The sequence below is a fragment of the Malaclemys terrapin genome, chromosome 9, assembly GCF_027887155.1.
Source record: "Malaclemys terrapin pileata isolate rMalTer1 chromosome 9, rMalTer1.hap1, whole genome shotgun sequence".
In the NCBI taxonomy this organism is placed as follows: Eukaryota; Metazoa; Chordata; order Testudines; family Emydidae; genus Malaclemys; species Malaclemys terrapin.
This window is the reverse complement of record NC_071513.1, coordinates 39524381-39548175: the sequence shown is the minus strand read 5'-3', so window position 1 is coordinate 39548175 and position 23795 is coordinate 39524381. Positions and strand designations below refer to the sequence as shown.

General features: G+C 44.2%; 2 protein-coding genes across 4 annotated transcripts in view; one reads left to right on the top strand and one right to left on the bottom strand.

The window, feature by feature from the left end:
• Positions 1-189: 189 nt before the first annotated feature.
• Positions 190-20397, bottom strand: NUP62CL (nucleoporin 62 C-terminal like). The gene is made up of 13 exons (XM_054040379.1): positions 20307-20397; positions 18971-19262; positions 18084-18472; positions 15624-15734; positions 14444-14569; positions 9161-9256; positions 7619-7730; positions 7149-7293; positions 6629-6678; positions 6335-6469; positions 5518-5629; positions 4404-4470; positions 190-412 (listed from the first exon to the last, which is right to left on the bottom strand). Exons 2-13 carry the CDS (start codon positions 19246-19248, stop codon positions 321-323), a joined length of 1713 nt encoding a protein of 570 aa, XP_053896354.1. The 5' UTR covers positions 19249-19262; positions 20307-20397; the 3' UTR covers positions 190-320.
• A 170-nt stretch (positions 20398-20567) lies between these two features.
• The window catches only part of DNAAF6 (dynein axonemal assembly factor 6), a 52699-nt gene continuing 49471 nt past the window's right edge, over positions 20568-23795 (top strand). For all 3 annotated transcript variants that reach the window (XM_054038760.1, XM_054038759.1, XM_054038758.1), the window contains exons 1-2: positions 20568-20648; positions 23601-23712. In XM_054038760.1, coding sequence (XP_053894735.1) covers positions 23614-23712 — 99 coding nt within the window. In that variant the 5' untranslated portion in view covers positions 20568-20648; positions 23601-23613. The remainder of the gene's footprint in view (positions 20649-23600; positions 23713-23795) is intronic.

The window sequence follows — 23795 nt, the reverse complement described above, 5'->3', positions numbered from 1 at the left end:
CATGTGACTTCACTGTAGTTTAAAACACTCTAAAGATAACAAACGAGAACTGAGTAAAATACCTGAAACATATGTACAAAAACCACAAAACAAGGACACAGATGCTGCAGAACTAAGAAGCTCCAAGCAATCTCTATGGTATGAGTCAATGTGAATTCCAGTAAGGTGGATATTGCAGACAATAGGAGGTTTGGCATGAAAAAGCATTTTATTGAAACAAAAACACAACGTGATATCACAATTTTTACTCTATTTTTCCTAAGTTTGTACATAAATGGCTATCAAGTAAATATTACAGCAGTAGAGATTTCTTGGATCACTCAATCGAATGTGATCCGAAAACTGCGTTCCTGTTCCTTTCGGCGGCTCTCACAAACCTTCGTCACCTCCTCTACCTTCCTCTGCAGCAGGGCTATGGGGAGAGGGGAAAAAAACGTAATACACACATAAGGATCACATGAACATCATAAGAGACAGCCCTAGGCAGTACAAGTCTGGAGGAGAGAAGAGTGTCTCAGAAAGAGTAAAGATCAATGGTTAAGATAGGTTTGGGAACAGAAGGGGAGAGAAAAACCCAGCATGAGACACTGCTGAACTGCAAAAGGCTCATCGGATGGCTATGATGGCAGAAACTCTCACAACACCCAGAAACAAGTGGACAAGCCCAAGAGGACATTTTGGCCATCACTCCAATCTTCCTTGCTGACCCAACTTCAATTTGGTTTACGTTAATTTATGTTATTTCATTTACATTTTCAACAAAAGTTTTACAAAGTTAGAAACTAAACACTTGCTGAACATGAGTAGCTGGAACAGGCTCCATATTTGGAAATACACAAATCATGCACGGGCACACGCACACACTATCCACTCTGCCCCCTTCATGACCTATAATCTGTTCTCAATTATTGTCTATAAAATAAGTAAATTACTGCAATAGTTCTGTATGCTGTAGGCACTGAACTGAAAAAGCCTACTCTTTCTGAAAGCCTGTAAATGACTCCTGCAGAATAATTTCACCAATCTTGATCATAAAGCTGCACTATGGGTCTGTAGTATGGAGACATTCTAGTCCATTTAAGTTCTTGTAATACATCTAACATGTGATACCAGACTCTTCCAGTAGTACATTAAGTGACCTAATTAGCATTTGGGATGTTTTCTTTCTTCTTTCCTCTTAAAAGGGAAAATTATATATGGGTTTATTATATATAGCATATTTTACGTTCATTAAAATGTATGCGTTTTTGTTAATGAAGGCAGGTTGAAACGCACTTTGCACTTGGAACAGAAAGCAGCACGTTTTGTGTTGGTACTTAGAGTCTGCAGGAGTTCATTCCAATCTTAAGCCAGACTCCAGGAAAGCTCTGTCTCCTGGACGAACAAGCTTCCCCTTTGCAGTTAACGTGCAGTAGAAGCATTAACACACATGCAGTGGCCCATATTTTCAAGAACAAATAACTCTGCAAATTTAAATATCCTTTCAAAGCTCCAAATTATGCAGGGCACTCTTTGTACTGCGAGTTTTAGCCCCACTATCAGCTATACATACAGTATATGCATCTCAAAATTTAATACTCCCATTACAAAGCAGAGCTCTCACCAGAGTCCAGTCAGCTATTGTAACCCTCAAACTTTTAATAAGAGAAATAGAAGAAAGTAAAATTCCTTAGAGTTCTTTTGGCAAGAGGAGAGATTTAAGATCTAGACTATACCTGTGTTCCCCCAGCTAAGATCTTGTCATCTTAGGGTACCATGGTGTGCCAAGAAGGAGTGGACTCATTGGAAATGGGAAGCAAATTAGCCAAAGGTATGTTTACAGATCTCAGCAATGTGAGAGTTTGGAATCTACTAGGTGTCTGTTCCACATTTTAAAACCCCCACACTGGGCTAATACAGCTCTCTGGATGCAAATGTTAAAGTTACACAAGTCTTAAGAAACCCCTCAGCAAGATAACAGATGTTACAATTATTATCTAGAAAAGCTACTTTGCTTTTATGAGGTAGCCCTGAAGGTGTTTTAAGGGAATGGGATTTAGAAACTTGTGAACAGTTTCTATGTTTTAAATTTTTAAAATCAAGAAAAATATAATCTTGGAAGCGTCACTTCTCCCAGTCCTGCCAATGGGACAAGCCATTCTGGCTGTTGCAGAAGGGGGGCACATGACGGGGAAGTGTAAATAAGAACAGGAACTCTTGCATTTGCTAAACATCCCAAGGGAACAAAGGAAGCACACAAATCATTCAGGGAAAAAAGTACATTTTGTAACATCAACTGCTCCTACCCCTGCTTGAGGGACTTGCTCTACCATACTAAAGTTGACAGGTTCCTCTTTGAAACTTGCATATCCCCTAAAAATAGACATTGGACTATTCAATTAATCTAGTGATCTAATTAATTGGCTGAATAGCCATGATTTATAATTAGGACCCTACCAAATTCAGCCATGAAAAACGCGTCATGGACCGTGAAATCTGGTCTTTTATGTGCTTTTACCCTAGACTACACAGATTTCACGGGGTATACCAGTTTCTCAATTGGGGGTCCTGACCCAAAAGGGAGTTGCAGAGGAGTCACAAGGTTATTTTAGGGGGATCACGGTATTACCCCTTTATTTCTGCGCTGCCTTCAGAGCTGGGTGGCTGGAGAGTGGCAGCTGTTGGCCAGCACCCAGCTCTGAAGGCTGTGCCCCGCCAACAGCAGCACAGAAGTAAGGTTAGCACAATACCATACCATGCCTCTATTTCTGCGCTGCTGCTGACGGTGGCTCTGCCTTCAAAGCTGGGATCCCGGCCAGCTCTCCAGCTGCCCAGCTCTGAAGGGAGCCACCGGCTGCAGCAGTGCAGAAGTAAGGGTAGCAGTACCACCCCCCCCACACACACACACACACACTCCTTTTCGGGTCAATTACAACACCATGAAATTTCAGATTTAAATAGCTGAAATAATGAAATTTACTATTTTTAAAATCCTATGACCATGAAATTGACCAAAATGGACCGTGAATTTGTAATACAAGGGTCCTATTTGTAATACAAGAAAAATTCTCACGCTGATGGAACAAATTGCAACCCCTTTAATAATCTTCAAAAGAAACAGGCAACTGTTTTACACCAGACTGACATTGAGGACTGCAACTGGACCCACAGATCTGCTGCTACAGGCGACATCCCAGAAGCTGTCAAATCTCATCATGACGACAAGCACTGAGTACTGAGAAGTTAACACCTTTTAGGAATCTGGAAGCCAAATACAGCTCTGGTATAATCAGACAAACCTATTTAAATCAAGGGAGTTTGCCTTCTTTCAAAAGGGATGAATATAAACCATGGGTTTGGGGACATTCACAGCTTTGCAGGAGTTGAGAGTGCAGCAGAGCTAGTGTACCTGAGTCCTGGAAAGAGCAGCACCACATCACCCAACAGTGTCCCCTTGTGGCTAATTAGGTTCAGTTAAGGAGAGCTGCAAACTAGCTAGAATACTCAGGATCCTTTACTGGGAGACAGATGGTTCCTGGTCATGAAAACTATGTGTAATAACTTCAGAAAAAGCAATTAAACCCTGGAAGCATCCCAATATTTTAGTGAAAAAACCCAGTCCCTGAAGAGCAATCTTCCTTTCTAATACCCAGCATAACATCTGTTCAGTATTATCTTTTCAAAGTTACTCTGCAACTTCTGCAGTGTCCCTCAGAAAATGGAGTTACTGTACCTGCAGGGAACGAACGTTTGACCTCAGCTAACAGTGTAAGGAGCAATCTTCCTGAGCTGAAACTTGGGAGAGAGAGAGGCCACAGGATAGATACTGAGGTAGGAAGGCCAATGGAGGTGACCAGAGCATTTTAAAAACTGGCATTTGTGACCCTCAAAAGATATTTTCCATAAAGAAAAGGCTGATAACATTGTAAAAGCCCATGCTCAGACTATCAATAGGGAAGCCATTTTCTATTGATAGTTTTAGAACACTGATTTTCCTAACATATTTAGCAAATGGCCAGGAACTTCATCCAGAAACTACTGAGTCTATAGGGCTTTAATGGAGAATGAAGAGAGAGGGGAATCCAAATGATATTAGGCTGGTACTTGGGGAAGACTCCTCATGTAGCTTTCTGAAGTGATCTATGGTCAAGAAACACACACACACCAGAATTACACTTAGTACTTTAACTTCAGAACAAGTGATTGTTTTGCACAGTCCACTACCAGTACCTGTCACTGTCTAGCTGATCTCTCAACCTACAGTCCCTCCACTAAGCACTGAACACTGAATAGAGAGGCCAGAAAGAGATTACACTTCCCCTCCTCCAAGATATCCAATCTTCCTTCCTAAGTGCAGTTCAGACCTGACATTTTGGCCAGTCCATTTTTTTACTTAAAAAAAAAGGCTTCATTAAGGTTCTTACCCGAGTTCTGGTCAATCCACTGCAATGAATCCATGTGTGCATTCAAAATTTTACAGATCTGCTGGAGCTGGAGAGAAACAGATGCAAGATTTTAGGAGAGAGTTATTCTGTTGTAACACGTGGAAATGAACAACAGTAAGAGAAATACCAGTTAGACACCAGTCTAGCCTAGTCCTCGGGGCTTGCTGTAGCAGTCAGGGCTAAGTACTCCATACATTTAGCAAATCTAGCAGTCACTTCACCCAGGTGAAGCTGATACAGAAGAAGCACATAGCACAGCTGTATGGGGACCTCTGGTTTGGAAAATATCCTTGTGGCCTGGGCTTTCTTAGGCTAATAGAGATCAGATACATCATACCCATAAAAGGTTTACTCGCAAGGTGGTGTAGAAGAGGCTGGGAAAGCTCCCTGCTCTGCAATGTTCAGCAAAAGGGAAGTTCTCCACTGACAAGCCTACAGGCAAAAACCATGATGGAGATTAAAATCAAGTTGATATGTAGGAGAAAGATGAGAATTCAGGTCTGAATTAGAAGATGAAAAGTATAACAGAAGATGGAAACAATGACAGATGTACATGTGACAGAAGAGAATTCTGATCCGTCACAAGGAATATGCAAGAAGCATAATAATAAGCAGGATTACAGCCACACTATCTGTGGTATTTAGTCCTAAACTCAGGCAAGAGATGGCCTGTTGTCCTTGGGGCAGCTGAAGTGGCACACAGAGGACTATCCAAAGTTCACACCCAAAATATGATAGGTCGGTCTGCAAAAGTCTACAATATGGTGGAAAATATCTTCCAGACTTCAAAAATATATGTATATAAAAGATAAATACAACAACAAGTGAGTGATTGTGGGGGGAGGTTTTGCAATCTTTCTGCTGGCAGCATTTATAATGTTCATGTGATCCTAGAGTAAGCATAAGGGAGCCACGTTGGCTTGTGCTGGAACAGGAGTTTGATCAACAGAAAAAAAACTAGGAAGTAAAAGCTGTAAAATCTTCTTCAAATCCTGAAAATACAAACGACATGAAGAGTATTCAGAACTACACAAGTTAAATGGCCCATAAGAGATTTTTACCACCTTCACAAGAGAACTTGGCTCATACTCACTGGGTCGCTGGTATCGGCAGGGCCCCCAGATGTGTTCAGGTGCTCAATGATGTCTTTGAGATCCTGTGCCATACGCTTCAACTGGGCATCTATGTTTTCAGCCAATTTATAGCTGTAAAGCACAGAGGAGGAGATGTGGTCAGAGTGTTTCAAATCAAACAGATATACCAAGTACACTGGAGGAACATTTTGCCCCGCCAACTAGGCAACACCAATATTCTTTCATAGGAGAGAGACATGAAGACACTGGGAACAGAGATGTCGTCAATGCTCTGACATTTAAGATTCAATAGAATATTCTCCTCACGCCCTGCCAGAGGAATAAAACAAACCAACTGGTCCTGATCCTGCAAGACATCTCTTGGGCAAGTCAGACACCCTCTCTGGTTGCCTTACTAGAATTCACCAGTCCTTGCCCTAAAATGCTTCCATGACTTGAATAATCACACACACTGCTTCCCTGGCTCTAATCAGCACCCATGGGACTTCACTTTCAGTAGTATTAGAGAGATCATTCCAAAAATTAATAGACTGACCTCAAATAGCTAGTTAAGTCCACAGCCCCCAAAAGAACTCCATTTATGTTATCTAATAAAATATACCGACAGCTCTACTTCCTCATTCCTCTATCTACACTTCCAATATGGGAAATGCAAGCCACTGGGAAGACTATGTTCCAGAAAAAGTTTTTACCAGTTTCCTCATCCTATAGCAACCCCCTAGAATACCCTGTAGTCCAAGTTTAGTTCTTCCTGTCCTCAAATGTTACTACATTAGCTCTGCCCTATCATGTGCTTAACTAGGATCACTTCCTTACGTTCGCTCCCGCTCCTCATCTGCGTGCTGCAAGTAGATAGTCCCACTCTGTTCCTTTACAGACTCCTCCAGAGGGATCAGCAAATCTTCCAGCTCCTTCTGTTGTGACAGGATGAAATCGAGTTCCTGATCCAACCTGCAGAAAGGCAAATGAACAAGTGTGCTACTGAAAGCAACTTAGGGCAGAGTTATATGTGGTGTATAAACTCTTCATCATCGGAAGGCTGCAAGGAGATGGAAAGATCACTATCCCAGGAAAACAAAGCACATCACTAAAGCACACAGTCTCTCTTACCTCTTCTGATCCAGCTTCACTTTCTCCACTTCTCTGTGTAATGAAGTAATCTAAAACCAGACAGGAACACATAGCATTTAACAGACTGTAGCAATAGAATTCAGAAATCATCTGTCAGGATGTAGGGGTAGAGGGAAAGGGGTGGATTGAGAAAAAACACCATGAAAATTGTGTACCAGAAAGACGAAATAGTGGTATAGATGTTTATAGAGAACATTTTAGATTTAGCACTGGAGTTATGGCCACAAAAGCTAACTCCTAGGCAACAGGCTGGCCTAAGATTTCTCATCTTATCTGGGAAACTCTTAATCATGCTGGGCCAGATTTGTAAAGTTGTCTAAGAAGCAGATAGGTGCCTAGTGGGATTTCCTCCTCCCCCTAAAAGACCCACCAATGGAAGTTCGGCATCTAGGTACTTTTGAAAATCCCACTGGGTGCCTATTTGTATCTTTGGGCACTCAAATATCTTTAAAAATCTGGCCCTATGTGAAAAGCAGGTTGATAAGGCATGCCATCTCACCTTCTCTCCATTCTCAATCAGTGTCCGATCCCAGGCATTGACCTGTGTAGCCTGATGAAGAAAATGTTTCTCCTGGTCCTCCAGTTCTAGGCTCCATTTATTAATCAGACTCTCCAGCTGAGCATAAGTCATCACTGGTGGAGCACTGGGGTTGGGGAAGTTGAGAGAGCATTAAGCTAGAATGAATACAAGCTCAAAAATGACAAGATATAAAGCTGACAGCACAGCTACTGTTAACCGCACGACCACTGAATTACAAATAGACTTCAACAGTACATCCTTGCCAGGATATAGTATATCTATGATACTCACTGTACTTCTGCATTCCAATCCCACCACAGTCTCTTTATTGGATTTTGAGTGGAGGAATCAGACAAACTGACTACATCATGAATTTGAACACACACTCTCAGTACCCAGCCACTGAACTAGGACACTTAGCAGTAATTCAGTTGGTTGAAAGGACTCACCTGGTTGTTGTGGTGGCTATAGTAGCAGTAGAAGTCACAGCACCAATGGTACCAGTGGTGGTCAGTGGTTTAAGATTCAAGGCAAAGCCTGTGCTAGGGGCAGAAGAAGTGCCTGCAAGGAAAGATTTAGTGTCACACCACACATAAAAGGAGAGGAATGTATACAGAGGAGGAGAGATCAACTGTGATCTAGCAGATTGGATGCAAGATTGGAAATTAGGAGGCATGAGTTCTATTCACAAATTACCTTGACTATGTGATCTAGATTAGCCATGTCACTTGAGTTTCTCCATTTGTAAGATGTAGATAACACTACTTATCCACCTTTGTAAGGTGCTATGAGATCTTTAGAAAGCTCTATTCTGTATAAGCAGCAAGTAGTGGCTTATTTCTCTTAGTTTTCAAATTATATAGATATATAGAGAGAAGAATAAATAAATAAATCAATTTTGCTACAATGGACAGGGATGGACTGAAGATCCCCAGGTTCCCTTCCAACCCAAGTGGGTATTAAAAGGAGGGACTGAAAGCACAGATTTAACCAAGTAATATTGAGAAAGATACAATGCAAACTCTGCACACATCTCTCTCAACCCAGATCTGCAGGACCCCAACTACTAGAATACTGAATCTACACATAGCTCTGCCAATGCATGCAATTTGTGAGCTGCATCACCACTCTTCTTTGGAACTGGACTTCTTATAAGCAGAGCTGGTGAACTAAAAAATGTTTTAATGATGCTGATGAACATCTGTTAATAAAACTTGACAGTTATACAGCACCTTCTGTCCCAGGATCTCAAAGCTCTTTATGAACCTTAAGGAAACAAGCCTCAGTGCTTGTTGGGCAATAGCTTTCCTTTTTGCAAAATAGTAGTAAGACAGACAGGCAAGGATCACAAAGCAACTGACTGGCAGAGTCAGGAACTGGATGCTGGGTCCTGGATCTTGGTACTGTGCTATTATTAAGTCTAGACAAGGACTTCTCAACCAGTCGGGTGCAACTCAGAAGTGTGAGCAACCCACTGGTTGATGGAAGTGGGCAAAAGGCTTCAAAATTCTGCATTCTCTAGGATCCAGGGCAGGGAAGAAGCTAGATGCTCCCTTTCTATCCTATTTCCATCCCATCCTAGTCACCCCAATTAATCTTACTGCAGCTACTCAGTCCTCCCTATTTCTCCCTCCCCTCTATCCCTACACAATGTGCAGCTAGATCCACAGCCTCTTGAAGCAATGCTATGCCTGCTGTGTAGGAAGGCTGGTGGCTGGAGAGGGAGATGCTACCCCAGTAAACAGCAGCCCCTCACCAACCCTGTAAACCAGACTGCCAAACTCTTACAGCCCCCAGCCAAGACAACCTGTGGTTTCTTGCTGCGAACACAAGTCCACAATGGCCACAAAAAGAATTGTGGGACCAGATGTATCACAACACAAAACAGTGGATGGTTTTCAGATCCTGGGTAGAAAGACTGAGAATCATGGGACTATACAATAGTGTTATCAGCAGGATCATTCTCATTCTTTTCAGAATCTAGTCCTTACTTGTGGTAGTGATGGTTGCAGCAGTTGTTGTTCCAGGGACCTTTAATCCAAACCCAAGAGTACCCAGACTGGTTGCTGCAGTTGAGGTGCCACCAACTGTAAACAGAAGAGAATTACACAGTTTCCTGTGCGCCCCACTGGACTGGGATCCCCTTTAGAAAGTTACTGTGCTCTGGTCCCTGTTTTATCTGTACTAGCAATGAACCAATAACTAAGTAGGCTGAGGGAACATCCAGGCACCTAGGTGAAGAATGGCAGGTTAAAACAATGGATACATACAGAAGGCTTCACAGCTGTTTTAAGAGTTCTTCTCAATTCAGCTGCAAAGCTACTAACTATTATATTTGGATAATTTGAAACATGCAACATTCAACTGATACAAATTGCTAGAACAGGCAATAGGACCCAAACACCAGTCTCAAGGTAGCTTGGGAACACAGTCCTGGAACTATAAGTACTCAGAGGCTAAATGAGAGTGAGGATTGCGAGTAACTCATTATGGAAACAATCTACTGAATCAAATACAGCATCCTGGATATGGCTAAACTCAGAAGACTATCTTGCCAAATTTACTAAGCCCCACAGAGATACACTTTGGAAAAGGGATGCCAAAACATAAGCAGAATGAAGGCAGTAAGCCAAATTCATTTCTGGTAGAACTCCACTAACTTCAATGGAGTTACACCAGGGACAAGTTTGGTCCCCATGAGGTGCATGATTGACTCCATTCTCACTGAGTTTTTGCAACATGTAATGTAATTTGATTGGAGTGATCTGGCTAGGCTGTGTTCCCATGAACACAGCCTAAAGATCTCAAAATACTGTCTGGTTTCTTCTAATGCAAGTGACCTGCTATTTCTTACTTCAGGTGGCTCAGTTTTGCATGCTCTCTCTGGTAAACTGCACTGTTTCTCTCTTATACAGAAAATGAAGGTGATCCTGAAGTTATGTAGCGTACGTATTTAATGATGGACCGAACTTTCCGCTTTTATGTCCTAACACCCGAAACAGCTGAATAATATTCAAAACAAAATTACTCTGGTCCACAGAGTAAAGAAAGTGTCATCTATGGAAAAAAACCCTCCACAAACAGTGCAGCCAAGGTACAGGCCTTTATCTAAAAAAGAAGAGGACACCTGATTGTCATGAGCAAGTCAAAAGCCCTCCTCCAGGCTCTTTGCAAGGGTAGGAGCAAAGAAAGTGGGCATTCCGGAGAGCTTGAATCACAGCTGATTAGACCAAGAACCACCTTATCCTGAAGCTTCAAGATCTTAACTATATGTAATACTGTTGCAAAAAAATCAAACATCATTCTGGGATGTATTATTAGGAGTGTTGTAAGCAAGACATAAGTAATAATTCTTCTACTCTACTCAGCACTAGTAAGGCCTCAGCTGGAGTACTGTGTCCAGTTCTCGGTATCACACTTCAGGAAAGGTGTGGATAAACTGGAGAAAGTGCAAAGGAGAGCAAGAAAAGTGATTAAAGGTCTTGAAAATAAGAGGAAAGATTGAGGGGGAAAAAAGGGTTTGTTTAGTCTGGAAAAGGACAGAGAAGACATGATAACAGTATTCAAGTGCATAAAAGATTGTTATAAAGAGTATCAGAGGGGTAGCCATGTTAGTCTGAATCTGTAAAAAGCAACAGAGGGTCCTGTGGCACCTTTGAGACTAACAGAAGTATTGGGAGCATAAGCTTTCGTGGGTAAGAACCTCACTTCTTCAGATGCAAGTAATGGAAATCTCTAGAGGCAGGTATATATCAGTGTGGAGATAACGAGGTTAGTTCAATCAGGGAGGGTAAGGTGCTCTGCTAGCAGTTGAGGTGTGAACACCAAGGGAGGAGAAACTGTTTCTGTAGTTGGATAGCCATTCACAGTCTTTGTTTAATCCTGATCTGATGGTGTCAAATTTGCAAATGAACTGGAGCTCAGCAGTTTCTCTTTGGAGTCTGGTCCTGAAGTTTTTTTGCTGTAAGATGGCAACCTTTACATCTGCTATTGTGTGGCCAGGGAGGTTGAAGTGTTCTCCTACAGGTTTTTGTATATTGCCATTCCTGATATCTGACTTGTGTCCATTTATCCTCTTGCGTAGTGACTGTCCAGTTTGGCCAATGTACATAGCAGAGGGGCATTGCTGGCATATGATGGCATATATAACATTAGTGGACGTGCAGGTGAATGAGCCGGTGATGTTGTAGCTGATCTGGTTAGGTCCAGTGATGGTGTTGCTGGTGTAGATATGTGGGCAGAGTAGGCATCGAGGTTTGTTGCATGGGTTGGTTCCTGAGTGAGAGTTGTTATGGTGCGGTGCGTGGTTGCTGGTGAGAATATGCTTAAGGTTGGCAGGTTGTCTGTGGGCGAGGACTGGCCTGCCTCCCAAGGTCTGTGAAAGTGAGGGATCATTGTCCAGGATGGGTTGTAGATCACTGATGATGCGTTGGAGAGGTTTAAGCTGAGGACTGTAGGTGATGGCCAGTGGAGTTCTGTTGGTTTCTCTTCTGTGCCTGTCTTGTAGCAGGCGGCTTCTGGGTACACGTCTGGCTCTGTTGATTTGTTTCTTTATTTCCTTGTGTGGGTATCGTAGTTTTGAGAATGCTTGGTGAAGATCTTGTAGGTGTAGGTCTCTGTCTGTCTGTCCCCTCAGACAGAGACCTACACCTACAAGATCTTCACCAAGCATTCTCAAAACTACGATACCCACACAAGGAAATAAAGAAACAAATCAACAGAGCCAGACGTGTACCCAGAAGCCGCCTGCTACAAGACAGGCCCAGAAGAGAAACCAACAGAACTCCACTGGCCATCACCTACAGTCCTCAGCTTAAACCTCTCCAACGCATCATCAGTGATCTACAACCCATCCTGGACAATGATCCCTCACTTTCACAGACCTTGGGAGGCAGGCCAGTCCTCGCCCACAGACAACCTGCCAACCTTAAGCATATTCTCACCAGCAACCACGCACCGCACCATAACAACTCTCACTCAGGAACCAACCCATGCAACAAACCTCGATGCCTACTCTGCCCACATATCTACACCAGCAACACCATCACTGGACCTAACCAGATCAGCTACAACATCACCGGCTCATTCACCTGCACGTCCACTAATGTTATATATGCCATCATATGCCAGCAATGCCCCTCTGCTATGTACATTGGCCAAACTGGACAGTCACTACGCAAGAGGATAAATGGACACAAGTCAGATATCAGGAATGGCAATATACAAAAACCTGTAGGAGAACACTTCAACCTCCCTGGCCACACAATAGCAGATGTAAAGGTTGCCATCTTACAGCAAAAAAACTTCAGGACCAGACTCCAAAGAGAAACTGCTGAGCTCCAGTTCATTTGCAAATTTGACACCATCAGATCAGGATTAAACAAAGACTGTGAATGGCTATCCAACTACAGAAACAGTTTCTCCTCCCTTGGTGTTCACACCTCAACTGCTAGCAGAGCACCTTACCCTCCCTGATTGAACTAACCTCGTTATCTCCACACTGATATATACCTGCCTCTAGAGATTTCCATTACTTGCATCTGAAGAAGTGAGGTTCTTACCCACGAAAGCTTATGCTTCCAATACTTCTGTTAGTCTCAAAGGTGCCACAGGACCCTCTGTTGCCTGTTATAAAGAGGAGGGTGATAAATTGTTCTCCTTAACCACTGAGGAAAGGACAAGAAGTAATGGGCTTAAATTGCAGCAAGGGAGATTTTGGTTAGATATTATGGAAAACTTCCTAATTTTAAGGGTAGTTAAGCACCGGAACAAAATTACCTAGGGAAGCTGTGGAATCTCTGTCATTAGAGGTTTTTAAGAACAGGTTGGACAAACACTTGTCAGGGATGGTCTAATACTTAGCCCTGCCACAGTGCAAGGCACTGGACTAGATAACCTATTGAGGTCACTTCCAGTCCTACATTTCTATGATTCTATGTTTTACATCAAGTACTTGGAGAAAATCTGGTAAATTATTCTATTATTCATACAGCAAATACATAAGCTACTAAAAGTTACAGATGGGCAATCAAAAAAGATATTCTCCAGTAGCCAAAAGGACTGTAGTGCAATAAACCCACACTTTCACTTCCCCAAAGGACTTTTAAAACATCTCTCTGGCTAGGTACAAAGTGGTGTTTTTCTACACAAATAGCTATATTAACAGCAGAAATCACTCCTTGTGGCAAAATTCTTGTAGTCGGGTTTATTTCCCCATTGTTGACTATGACTGTTAACACATTTATAGGGTTGGAAAGTGAGAGAGCTGTTAGACACAGGGTCAGATTAACTACCCTACAGTGGGCAGAAGAAAGTTAGTATTTCCTGGTATGAAGTAGCTGGCACATCTTCTACCACAAAGGAATTACCTAGATACGCAGCATATTAAAACCACCAAATATTCACATACACCCTTCCCCAAACCAGCACCTCACTTGAAAATGGAATGTGAAGACCTGACCATCATCAACACTATCTCAGAGATAATAGCACAGGGAGGGAAAATCTACTCTACAAAATTAAGTCAACTTAAGTTACATTGCTGTACAGTCACTGTAGTCATTAAATTACATTTTTCCATGTCCAAACTCCCCTCCTGCTGTCGGCAGTGCACGTCCTCACCAGGAGCGCTTCCACCAATTTAACTGACAGTGTGGAGCACTGACAGCTCTGGGCTGTCAGCAGTCAGGCACTGACAGCCATAACAATCAATGCAGTGTCTATACTGACACTGCATCAACCTAACTATACAAACCTAAGTGATACAACTCTCGGAGAGGTGGAGTTATTAAGTCAGTGTAGTGAGTGACTTACATCAGCAGGAACAACACTAATGTAGATACTCACAGAGTTAGGTCGATGTAAGCGGCCTTATGTCAACCTAACTCTGTAGCGTAGATCAGGCCTGACTTTGACACATGTAATCAGAGTCACTGGCATGTTCAGCTGTGATGATAATATCAGGACAGTGGACACAAAAAAAAAATCAGAGTTAGTTAAAATTGCCACTCTTCTCACATGCATTATGTTCTGGACAAAAGTTTCTATGCAACGAACAGGATACATCACTGACAAGATTTTTGCCCTGAAGCGGACAAAGACAAGCTGACACTATCAAAGACCAAAATAACTGTAGTTGTACCTTAACGTGATTCCTTTAGTGAAAAAGCACCATCACCACAGACAGAACCTGCCAACCTACTCCTTGACCATCTACTTGCCAATACGAGGACAGACTGTGAGGAAAACTGTCTGATACATGTTCTGTGACTTACGTGAGAGGCCTGTGGCAGCAGAGGAGTTTGGTGCTGAAGAACTTGCTATGGATGCAAACAAAGTAGGCCCAGATGAACCAAGAAGGGAAGCTGTAGTGGTAGGAGCTGTGGATGTTGCAGTCAAGCCTAGAACAGAAAAAGCCAAAACCCATACAAACATATCCTTCTCTGAAGCTTCAAGACACACACTCAGAACAAACAAAGCAGAGAATGGGACCTTCTCTTTGACACACCTTTTCTCCATTCATCTACACCAGCGGTTCTCAAACTGTGGGTCGTGACTCCATTTTAATGGGGTCGCCAGGGCTGGCGTTAGACTTTCTGGGGCCCAGTGCTGAAGCCCAAGTCCAAGCCCCACCAGGCTTCAGTCCTGAGTGGCAAGGCTCAGGTTACAAGCCCCCCACCCTGGACTGAAACCCTTGTGCTTTGGCCCCCACACCCAGGGCGCCGGGGCTCAGGCTTCATCTCCCCCTCCACCCGCGCCTGGGGTCATGTAGTAATTTTTGTTGTCAGAAGGGGGTCATGGTACAATGAAGTTTGAGAACTCCTGATCTACACTAATCTTCCTTCTATTGATGTAAGAGTCTTCTCCTCTGCAGCTTCTGTTTTCAGCTTTAATTTTAAAGTATCTCTTCCCCCCCCATCACCCTTAAACTCCTCTGTTTTATTTTACCCCATAAAGAATTGTGAAATACAGTTTTCATACGCAAAATTCTGTACAAAGTAAAATTGAGCTGTACAGTAAAATAAGAAGGTGCTTAGAGAACTTACAAAGCAACAGAGGGTCCTGTGGCACCTTTGAGACTAACAGTATTGGGAGCATAAGCTTTCATGGGTAAGAACCTCACTTCTTCAGATGCAAGTAAGTTACTTGCATCTGAAGAAGTGAGGTTCTTACCCATGAAAGCTTATGCTCCCAATACTTCTGTTAGTCTCAAAGGTGCCACAGGACCCTCTGTTGCTTTTTATAGATTCAGACTAACACGGCTACCCCTCTGATACTAGAGAACTTACAGAATCTGACCAAGGAGCAAATTCACTGCAAGACAAAGTATAACACGTCCACTCCTATTTTGATCTGTTCTCCACTCTCCAATAAACAGAACTACTTCAAGCAGGGTAGTCAGATCCCCTTCACCCTGACTCATCTTTCAGTCACCATGCCCCAGTCACCACCTACCTCCGAGTTTGGTTCCAAATGATAAACTAGGTCCCTGGATGGTAGTAGCTGTCAATGTTCCTGTGGGTGCAGAGGTGGCTGCTGTCGAGGCCAGTATTCCAAAATTTAAACCTGGATTAAGAAATACAAAAAGACATGAAACAAGAGCAAACAGTTCTAAAGCAGAGACTTTGAAATAGCTGCAACTGCAGAGAGAGAGAGAGAGAGAGAGAGACTGAAAAAACCCACAATATCGAAATGAGTAGAGCTAAGAATATCTATTATCAGATTAATATCGATGTCCCTCTGACAGACCTAGATCCAGCACTGTCAATGGGATTCACTAGATCTAATATATTCTGTCCATAACAACTTGTAAGATTTGCTCTAATGCAGACTAACTGCAGCTGACCATCACCCACTCAGGCTATAGACTTCCCCCCACTTTTTAATGTTTAAAAGACCATCACTGTAACTTCGTGATGATGTGTCAAACTTGACTTTTTGCTGTTTCTACTTTGTCCCTGTCCGCGGTACTGGAACTATTCTTAATGGCTTGGGAAGTATACAGTAGTGGCTTCAAACCCCTGGAACAGAGTCCATAGAGCAACTGACTATAAATGCAAGGTCTTTTTACCCACATCTTATTTCTAAAGAGAACTGATTTTACAAATGCAACCAATTTTCAACTTGTTGCCGACACTCAGGATGTGGCAGAATTATTTCAGTCCTTTGAGGTTGAAACCCAGCACTTACGGAAAACACAGTTCTAACAAGAGATAGTCATCTGTAACAGTCACAGTACTATGGTACCAAACCCTTTCCACAAAAGGTTTGTGGAACTGTGATTGCAAAGACATTCCAAGGTCAGATGAACCCACTGTCATCTCTGCAGTTCTGTTTCTTTCTAAACTCTTATTTCATCTCATCATCTGTGTGTATCTAGATGCTCATACACAAGACACGAGTAAGTCAATAGCCCTAGATTTAATGAGATAAGCCTGCAGACCACTCATCCCAGCATTATGGCCTTAGATTGGAGTGCTGTGAAAAAATAAATTTCCTCTGCAAAATGGCCTACAAAAGAGACAGTGGCCTATTAACCAAGCTGGACTAACTAGACCACAAACTAATTTGTTGACTCAGTGCATGTTCACACTCTGTCACTTCCCATTATAGCAATCTGAAGTAGCAAACAAAAACACTTCTGCTAAGGTTCTACTGTGTGTATTTTCTAAATTTCAGATTATCTGGTGGGCATCAAGAAAGAGATAAACCGGACTATCAACATTTAGGATACGAAGTATACTCTGTAATTCTGTCACATTGAGACCATCCATAGAGATGCCATATTAAAGACGACATGAAAAACAGTTACCGATAACTGGCGACTTTGGGCAGGCATATATTGAAAAATGGTGACTTACAGCACCAATTCTATTTCACACCAGACTGAAACAGCAGACTTCAGTGTCCATTTCTCAAACAAACCATCAATTCACCTGCATTATTAGAACTTTTAATAGGTAAATACCATTTCATTTACATAGCTTCAGAAGTCAGCTGACTGGAGGAGCTTTAATATGAATATAGTACAGTAACTCCTCACTTAAAGTCATCCCAGTTAATGTTGTTTCATTCCTGATCAATTAGGGAACATGCTCATTTAAAGTTGTGCAATGCTCCCTTCCAACGTTGTTTGGCAGCCGCCTGCTTTGTCTACTGCTTGCAGGAAGAGCAGCCCATTGCAACTGGCTGGTGGGGGCTTGGAACCAGGGTGGACCGGCAGCCCCCCTAAGTTCCCTGTGCAGCAGCTGCCTGCAGTTCAGCTGTCCCTCCCCCCACTGCCATGTGCTGCTCCTGCCCTCTGCCTTGGATATGCTCCTGCTTGCTGTGTGGGGGGAGGGAAGGAAGAGGGGGCTAATGTCAGGGTGTCCCCCTCCCTCCTGCTCCCCGCTTACCCCCATCTTCCATAGAGCAGGGGGGACACACCAGGGCTCAGGAGGGAGGGAGCTTGCAGCAGCTGCAGTCTCAGCAAGCTGATCTAATTAACAAGGCAGTGTACTTAAAGAGGAAATGCACATATCTCCCTCCATTCCTGCTGCCCTGTAGAGTGAGAGAGTTAACCCTTGAGGGCTCAGCCAATTGCTAGTTCAACATTTAGCAGTAAGGGAAATATCCCACCCTCTGACTCCTCCACCTCAACCAAGCTTCACAATCACCATCACTGTGTATCAGTATTGTTTGTTTAAAACTTATACTGTTTGTATGTGTGTGCGTGTATATATAGTCTTTTGTCTGGTGAAAAAAATTTCCCTGGAACCTAACCTAACCTCATTTACATTAAATCTTATGGGGAAATTGGTTTTGCTTAACATCGTTTCGCTTAAAGTCGCATTTTTCAGGAACATAACTACAACTTTAAGTGAGGAGTTACTGTACTGCTAATACTTGGGCTTCCAATTCAAGATTGATACTCACCTGTGGACTGTCCCCCAAGACTGAAGGCAGTGGCTGGTTGTGCAGTAGTTGGTGCAATGGTGGCAGCAGCTGGGGCTGCTCCAAAGGTTAACCCTGTAGGTGCTACTTGCTGAGTTGTATTTCCCACAGAGCTGATATTAAAGTTCGGGGTTCCAGTCTGAGCTGTTCCGCTGCTGGCAAAGTTGAACCCTCCAGTTGTCCCAGCCTGAGCAGTGGTGGTGGTAGTGGGGCCAAAAACAAAGCCAGAAGGAGCTGCTACTTGACTTGAAGACACACTGCTTGGTATAGAGCTGGTAAGGGCGGTACTATTAGCAAGTCCAAACCCTCCAGTGATTCCTGTAGTCTGAGGGGTGCCACTGCTGCCCAAGTTTAACTTTGGTACACTTGCCCTAGACAGAAAAAGAATAGCAAGATGAACTGCCATGTTTATAATATAGTCCAGCAAGCTGCTGAAGGGCAGTTTTTTATGGCTTATCTTTAACATTTTAGATAAGCAGAGTTTCAGGAAGGTCAGCTATTTACCAGATTTCTTTGTAGAGCATTGGATTTAATCTCAAAGAGACAGCTCAGTTCCTATACACTGTATTACAACCCATCATGACTTAACTCCACTTACCTTGAGGCTTCCTTAATTACCTCCTCTCAGTAAAGTCTACCTTTTCCATACCACTTGGTATGCCTGGGACAGCCGCTTTCCTTTATATGTCAAACATCTTCCCCATCTTCCTTCTTTTGAATCCCCTACAAGACTCAATCTTTCAGCTAGCTTTCCACTTGGATTCTCTCCACTCCCAATGTATTTTTAAAAAATTTATAGAAAAAGACAACTCAATGATGGCAACTCACAAGAACGATAAGAACAGATACTTCCTCTAGTTATTTCTTACCCCAACGAGAATACATTTCCTGCTGGGGCTGCAGTTGATGTGGCTGGTGATCCGAAACTGAATCCAGAAGCCTGTGCAGATGTAGCAGGGGTGGCCAGGGAGAACAGACCTGTAGACTGGGTGCTTGCTGGGGTCTGAGTTGGTGTCCCAAAACTGAATCCTGTTCCACTGCCAGGTGTGAAGGAATAGCCTGTCGGTGCTGTGGTGGCTGCTGTCTTTGGAGTGCCAAAGTTGAACCCTCCCCCAGCAGAAGCAGATCCAAAGTTAAACTGACTCATGATGATTTCTGACGCTGAGAAAAAAAAAAGAATAAATAAAAAACCACTCAACAGCCCATTGCACTTTGTGCCACCCTAATTTCTGACTGGCTAGGGAATTTGGCAGTTCTGTGCATCCACACGTTGTGAGTAGGCGATGAAATACAGTTAGTGTGATTCCCTTTCAATGTGCTACTGAGCTCTACCTTCAAATGAATATTTCAATGCTTTCATTTTCCCCCATGAACATTTCTACCAGCGAAACACTAATTCACCAGAGTCACCAAAGGCTACATAACAAATACGTTAACTATAAGAATTTGCCAGTCACTAGTGCTACAAGGATGAGCACTAATGAAACTGACCTTAAGTTCTACGATCTACAGAGAAAGGCAGAGGCTGAAGTGGGCAGTAGCCCACGAAAGCTTATGCTCTAATAAATGTGTTAGTCTCTAAGGTGCCACAAATACTCCTGTTCTTTTTATCCGAACCTGAGGCACACAGAAGGCACATGACCACACCCCTTGGGAAATGCGCTATAGCAGGGTACAGGTATCCCTAACTGAGCTGCAAGGCTGTGCCATGAGATGCCAACAGCAGTTGAATAGGGGAAAGATCACGGCAGGTACCGCCTGCGTAGGGGTGGATCTTACTGCAGCAGGCACCACGGAGAGCATCCACCCCCCACAATAGACACCCCTTCGCACCGAGAAGCTCCGTGCTGGGCCCGTAGCACCCGGGGACGGGACAGAGGAAAATGTTCTAGATCCCAAGGCCCTGACCCCACTGGGCTCATCTAGTGAAATGTCACTATGCGGGGAGGGGGCGGGAGGGAATCAGGACGCGCTGCCCGGGGAGGGGCAGCAGGTTTCACCCCCGTGCCGCTGGGAGGTAAGCGAGGCCCATCAGGTCACCGCCCCCGCCCGAGCCTAGCGAGCAGGGCCAGGCCCGGGCCGCCCCTCAGGGACCGCCGAGCCCGTGCTCCTGCGCGCGCCGCCATCGCTGCCCCCACTCCTCAGGGCAGAGCGGCTCGGCGGGCGGGGCCGCGCAGGGCCCGGGGGGAGCAGGCGCCTCCTCACCTGGTCACTCAAGGCCCAGCCCCGCACCACCGTTCTTTGCCTTACAGATCCCGCGCGCCGGCCCTGACGGTGAGAGACTACTGTGCGTGCGTGCGTGTGACGCTTACAGAACGCGAAGGTGGTGGGCCCAGCTTTCGCCAATCACCCGCAGAGTTATGGGATTCTACCATGTTACTGGCTGAACTTGCTGCCATTCCGATGTGCTCTCACGGGGTTGGCTGAGAGGTCGAGATCACGGGCCGCGTCGGGAGGGGGGAAAGACTCGCCGCTGCCATGGTAACGGCAGACGCTGCGCTGGAGCTCGGCTCCCCGGGGACCGCAGCAGCCGTTGGAGACCGCCAGGTATCGGGCCTGGGGAGCGAAGGGCCGGCCGGCACCCCGGGGTGGGGTGGGGGGAGTCAGGGAGTGGGAGGGACTCTCGGGGGATTGGGACGGGGAACGCGGAGAGCCAGGGGGTCCCCCCGGGAAGGGGACGGGGACTCGCGGGAGCGACAGGAGCGCGGGGGGTGACGGTGGAGGGGCCAAGACCCACGGGAGGGCTTGAGGCGGGAGCTGGGGAGAGGAGGAGGAAGGCCCGGGGCAAGCCCGTTGCGAAGGCGTCGTCAGGTGGGACAGAGACCGGGATCGGGTCGGGCGAAACCCTCGACGTGCCGAGTAGTACAAGGGGCATCGGCCGCATCGAACCACCTGGCCCCCGTCACCGCCTCCGCTGACCGTGGCTGCCAGGGCACCTGGGCTCAGTCGCTGGGGAAGACCCTGAAAGCATATGTTTGCAATATCGCCAATTCCACCCCTATTACTCAGGCTCCTGGTTGCCTGCTGCATCATGTGCGGATCCCCTTCCCCCAGGGGTGGGATTTCCCCCAATATCCTCTGCATTTGGGTCATAACGTGCCCCCCCCCCCCCCAAGAGTCCCGCTATGTGCTCTGGAGTCGAAGCTGTGAGCAGGGGTGAGGTCCATAACCTTTGGTCTGTGGCAGAAGGCTCTGATACCAGGTGCTGTAGCAAAGCTGGAACTATATAGCTTAGACAGTTGGCAGTACATGGTTTGAAGGTTGGGGAGTAGAAAGAGCAAGATGAGGATAGTGGGCAGATGCCTGTGCCTCAGCCTTCGCCCTGGAGCAAGGGTAAAGAAAGAAATGTATTGGAAATGGGACCTAGCAAGAGCAAAAAGGGGACAATGTCCCTAAGAAAAACAGGAGATACACCAAATGCCCAGGCCTATGAGAAATGGAATAGTCCCAGAATCAGCCAAAGAAAGTGGTTTCTTTCCCAACCAACCCCACCATCCACCATCCACATTGAGAAATCTGCCAGACACCTTTGAAATAAAAAGAAGCATCTCTCAAGGGGATAGAAAAGTTACTCAGAGGCCTTGTCTACACTCACATTTTGCTTCAAATTTCCCATGAAGCATTACCACTATTTCAGCTCCAGCACTGGTAGCAACGGTGCAAACATAGTTTAGATAGGCAGCCACCAGCGTTTTTATTCTATGACTAAGAATTTCAAAGGTAGCTGCCAATTTTGCATGCCTCAATTTTCTGGTGCTCAGTTTGAGATATCTTAAAGAGGTCTGATTTTAATAAAGTGCTGAGCATCCACCCTCTGAAAAACAGGCCCTTTTAAGATGTCTCAAATTGGGCACCCAAATATTAAAGCACTCAGATCAACTACCCACTTTTGAAAATCTTGTCATAAGTTATCTGTACCTTCTCTGTACAGGATTGGATGACACAATAGTTAAAATAAAGTGGCTGGTTCGCACGAGAGCTGTGCCAATGACAGCAACAATTAGACATTTTATGAAAAACAGTCAGTATAGATATAGCCTTATATCCTAGGAAAAGGACAATTGATGGAAGAACCACAAAATGATTCTGTATGATGCCTGTAGAAAGAGTCTCACCGGCTGCGTCTACACAGGGGAATGGAACCATAGGTAGTTGATGCAGTGGGATAACACCAGCATAAGAACCATTGGTATTGTGCGTCAACAATAGTTGTATTGTTTTGTGTGTCATTTTCCCCTGTGTCCCAACTAGTGCTGTACTACATTGTTGTAGTTGAATTGCCCTTTGAGTACCAATCCCACGGTTCCTGGCACAGCTAACTAAAGCAAAAACTTATGGGAGATTTTGAAAGACCTTCTGAGATCCCAAGGGGATTCTGGAAGAAGAGGACAAACAGTCATCGTTCACCTCATAAGTAGAGCCCTGCAAACCTTGGCTATTCACAGACTATGTTTTCAGATCGCGGATCAGATGTGGACATAAATTTTGTATCCGTGCAGGGCTCTCTATTCATAAGGTTTAGAGTTGGAGGCTTAGAGAATCAGAGAGTTTGGAAAATGCTAAGTATTTCATCTTCCATAAGATCATCTTTATTATTTTATGTTATTTTTACTGGTTTTAGGAACCATATAACTTTATTAATACTATCAAGTGATTATATCTCAAAAATTATATATAAGTAAAAACAACTGAGAAGTCAAAATCATCTCATCACAAAAAGCCTTCACCAGATTACATCAAACAGAACAAACAAACTCACCAACATTCACAATAAGTTATAAGACCATATAACTTAGCAATTTTCTCACATCCATAACATCTCTGTAACAGAGGTTGACATCTTCTGTTATATAGGGCTAGCTGAAATGTAACCCCAATTCTGTAAGGTGTTTAGATACTTCTGTGATCAATAGAAAGAAAGGGGTTAGGGCATGAGCCTATAACTGGGAACACCCAGGTTCAAGTCCTTGTTTCACCACAGCCTTCCTGTGTGACCTTGGACAAGTTGCTTAGTCTTTCTGTGTTTCAATGCCCCATCTGTAAAATGGGGATGATAGCACTTCCTTATCTCACAAGGGTTTTGTTAGGATAACTACATTAAAGAATATGAGGTGTACAGATTTTTTCCTTTTACCCCCGTTGGTCTGTCTGTATCCATCTGCTGTGTCTTGTCTTATAATTAGATTGTAAGCTCTTTGGGGTAGAGACGGTCTCTTTGTTCTCTGTTTGTATAGCATGTAGCACAATGTGGTCCTGGCCCATGAGTGGGGCTCCTTGGGGCCACAATCATAATAAATAATGAGGCAATAGGGGCTAGATAAGTACCTTAGAAAGTTTTCTAAGTATCTTGCTTCGTAAATAGTGGGATCAGCGTGTGAATTTCTGACCAGAAATGATCACATCTAGAAAACAAACAAAGTGCTTTTGTATTGTTATTTAAAAAAACAAGGAAAAAGCAATTGTTCTTTCTTCAGCTGTTATGTTTGTTTCTGTACACAGGTGAGCAGTAGATATGGATCTAGACAGCGTTTCCTCATTCTCTTCTCTGCAAGCTCTTGCTAAACTGCTTGCTGACCCTCAGGAAGAAGACAGTGATGACAGTGACTTCGGGGTGAGTACCTGACAAGAAATAAAGAATTCTGTAGTCCAATGGGGTCAAATGCAGGTCCGGTAGAAAATGCTGCAACTCCCATG

Coding starts and splice junctions, on each gene's coding strand:
- NUP62CL (XM_054040379.1), bottom strand. CDS start 19,248: ATGAGTCAGTTTAACTTTGGATCTGCTTCTGCTGGGGGAGGGTTCAAC. Junction 18,473..18,970: donor GGAAATGTATTCTCGTTGGG/GTAAGAAATAAC, acceptor TTTTCTGTCTAG/GGCAAGTGTACCAAAGTTAA. Junction 6,679..7,148: donor TGATTGAGAATGGAGAGAAG/GTGAGATGGCAT, acceptor GTCTGGTTTTAG/ATTACTTCATTACACAGAGA.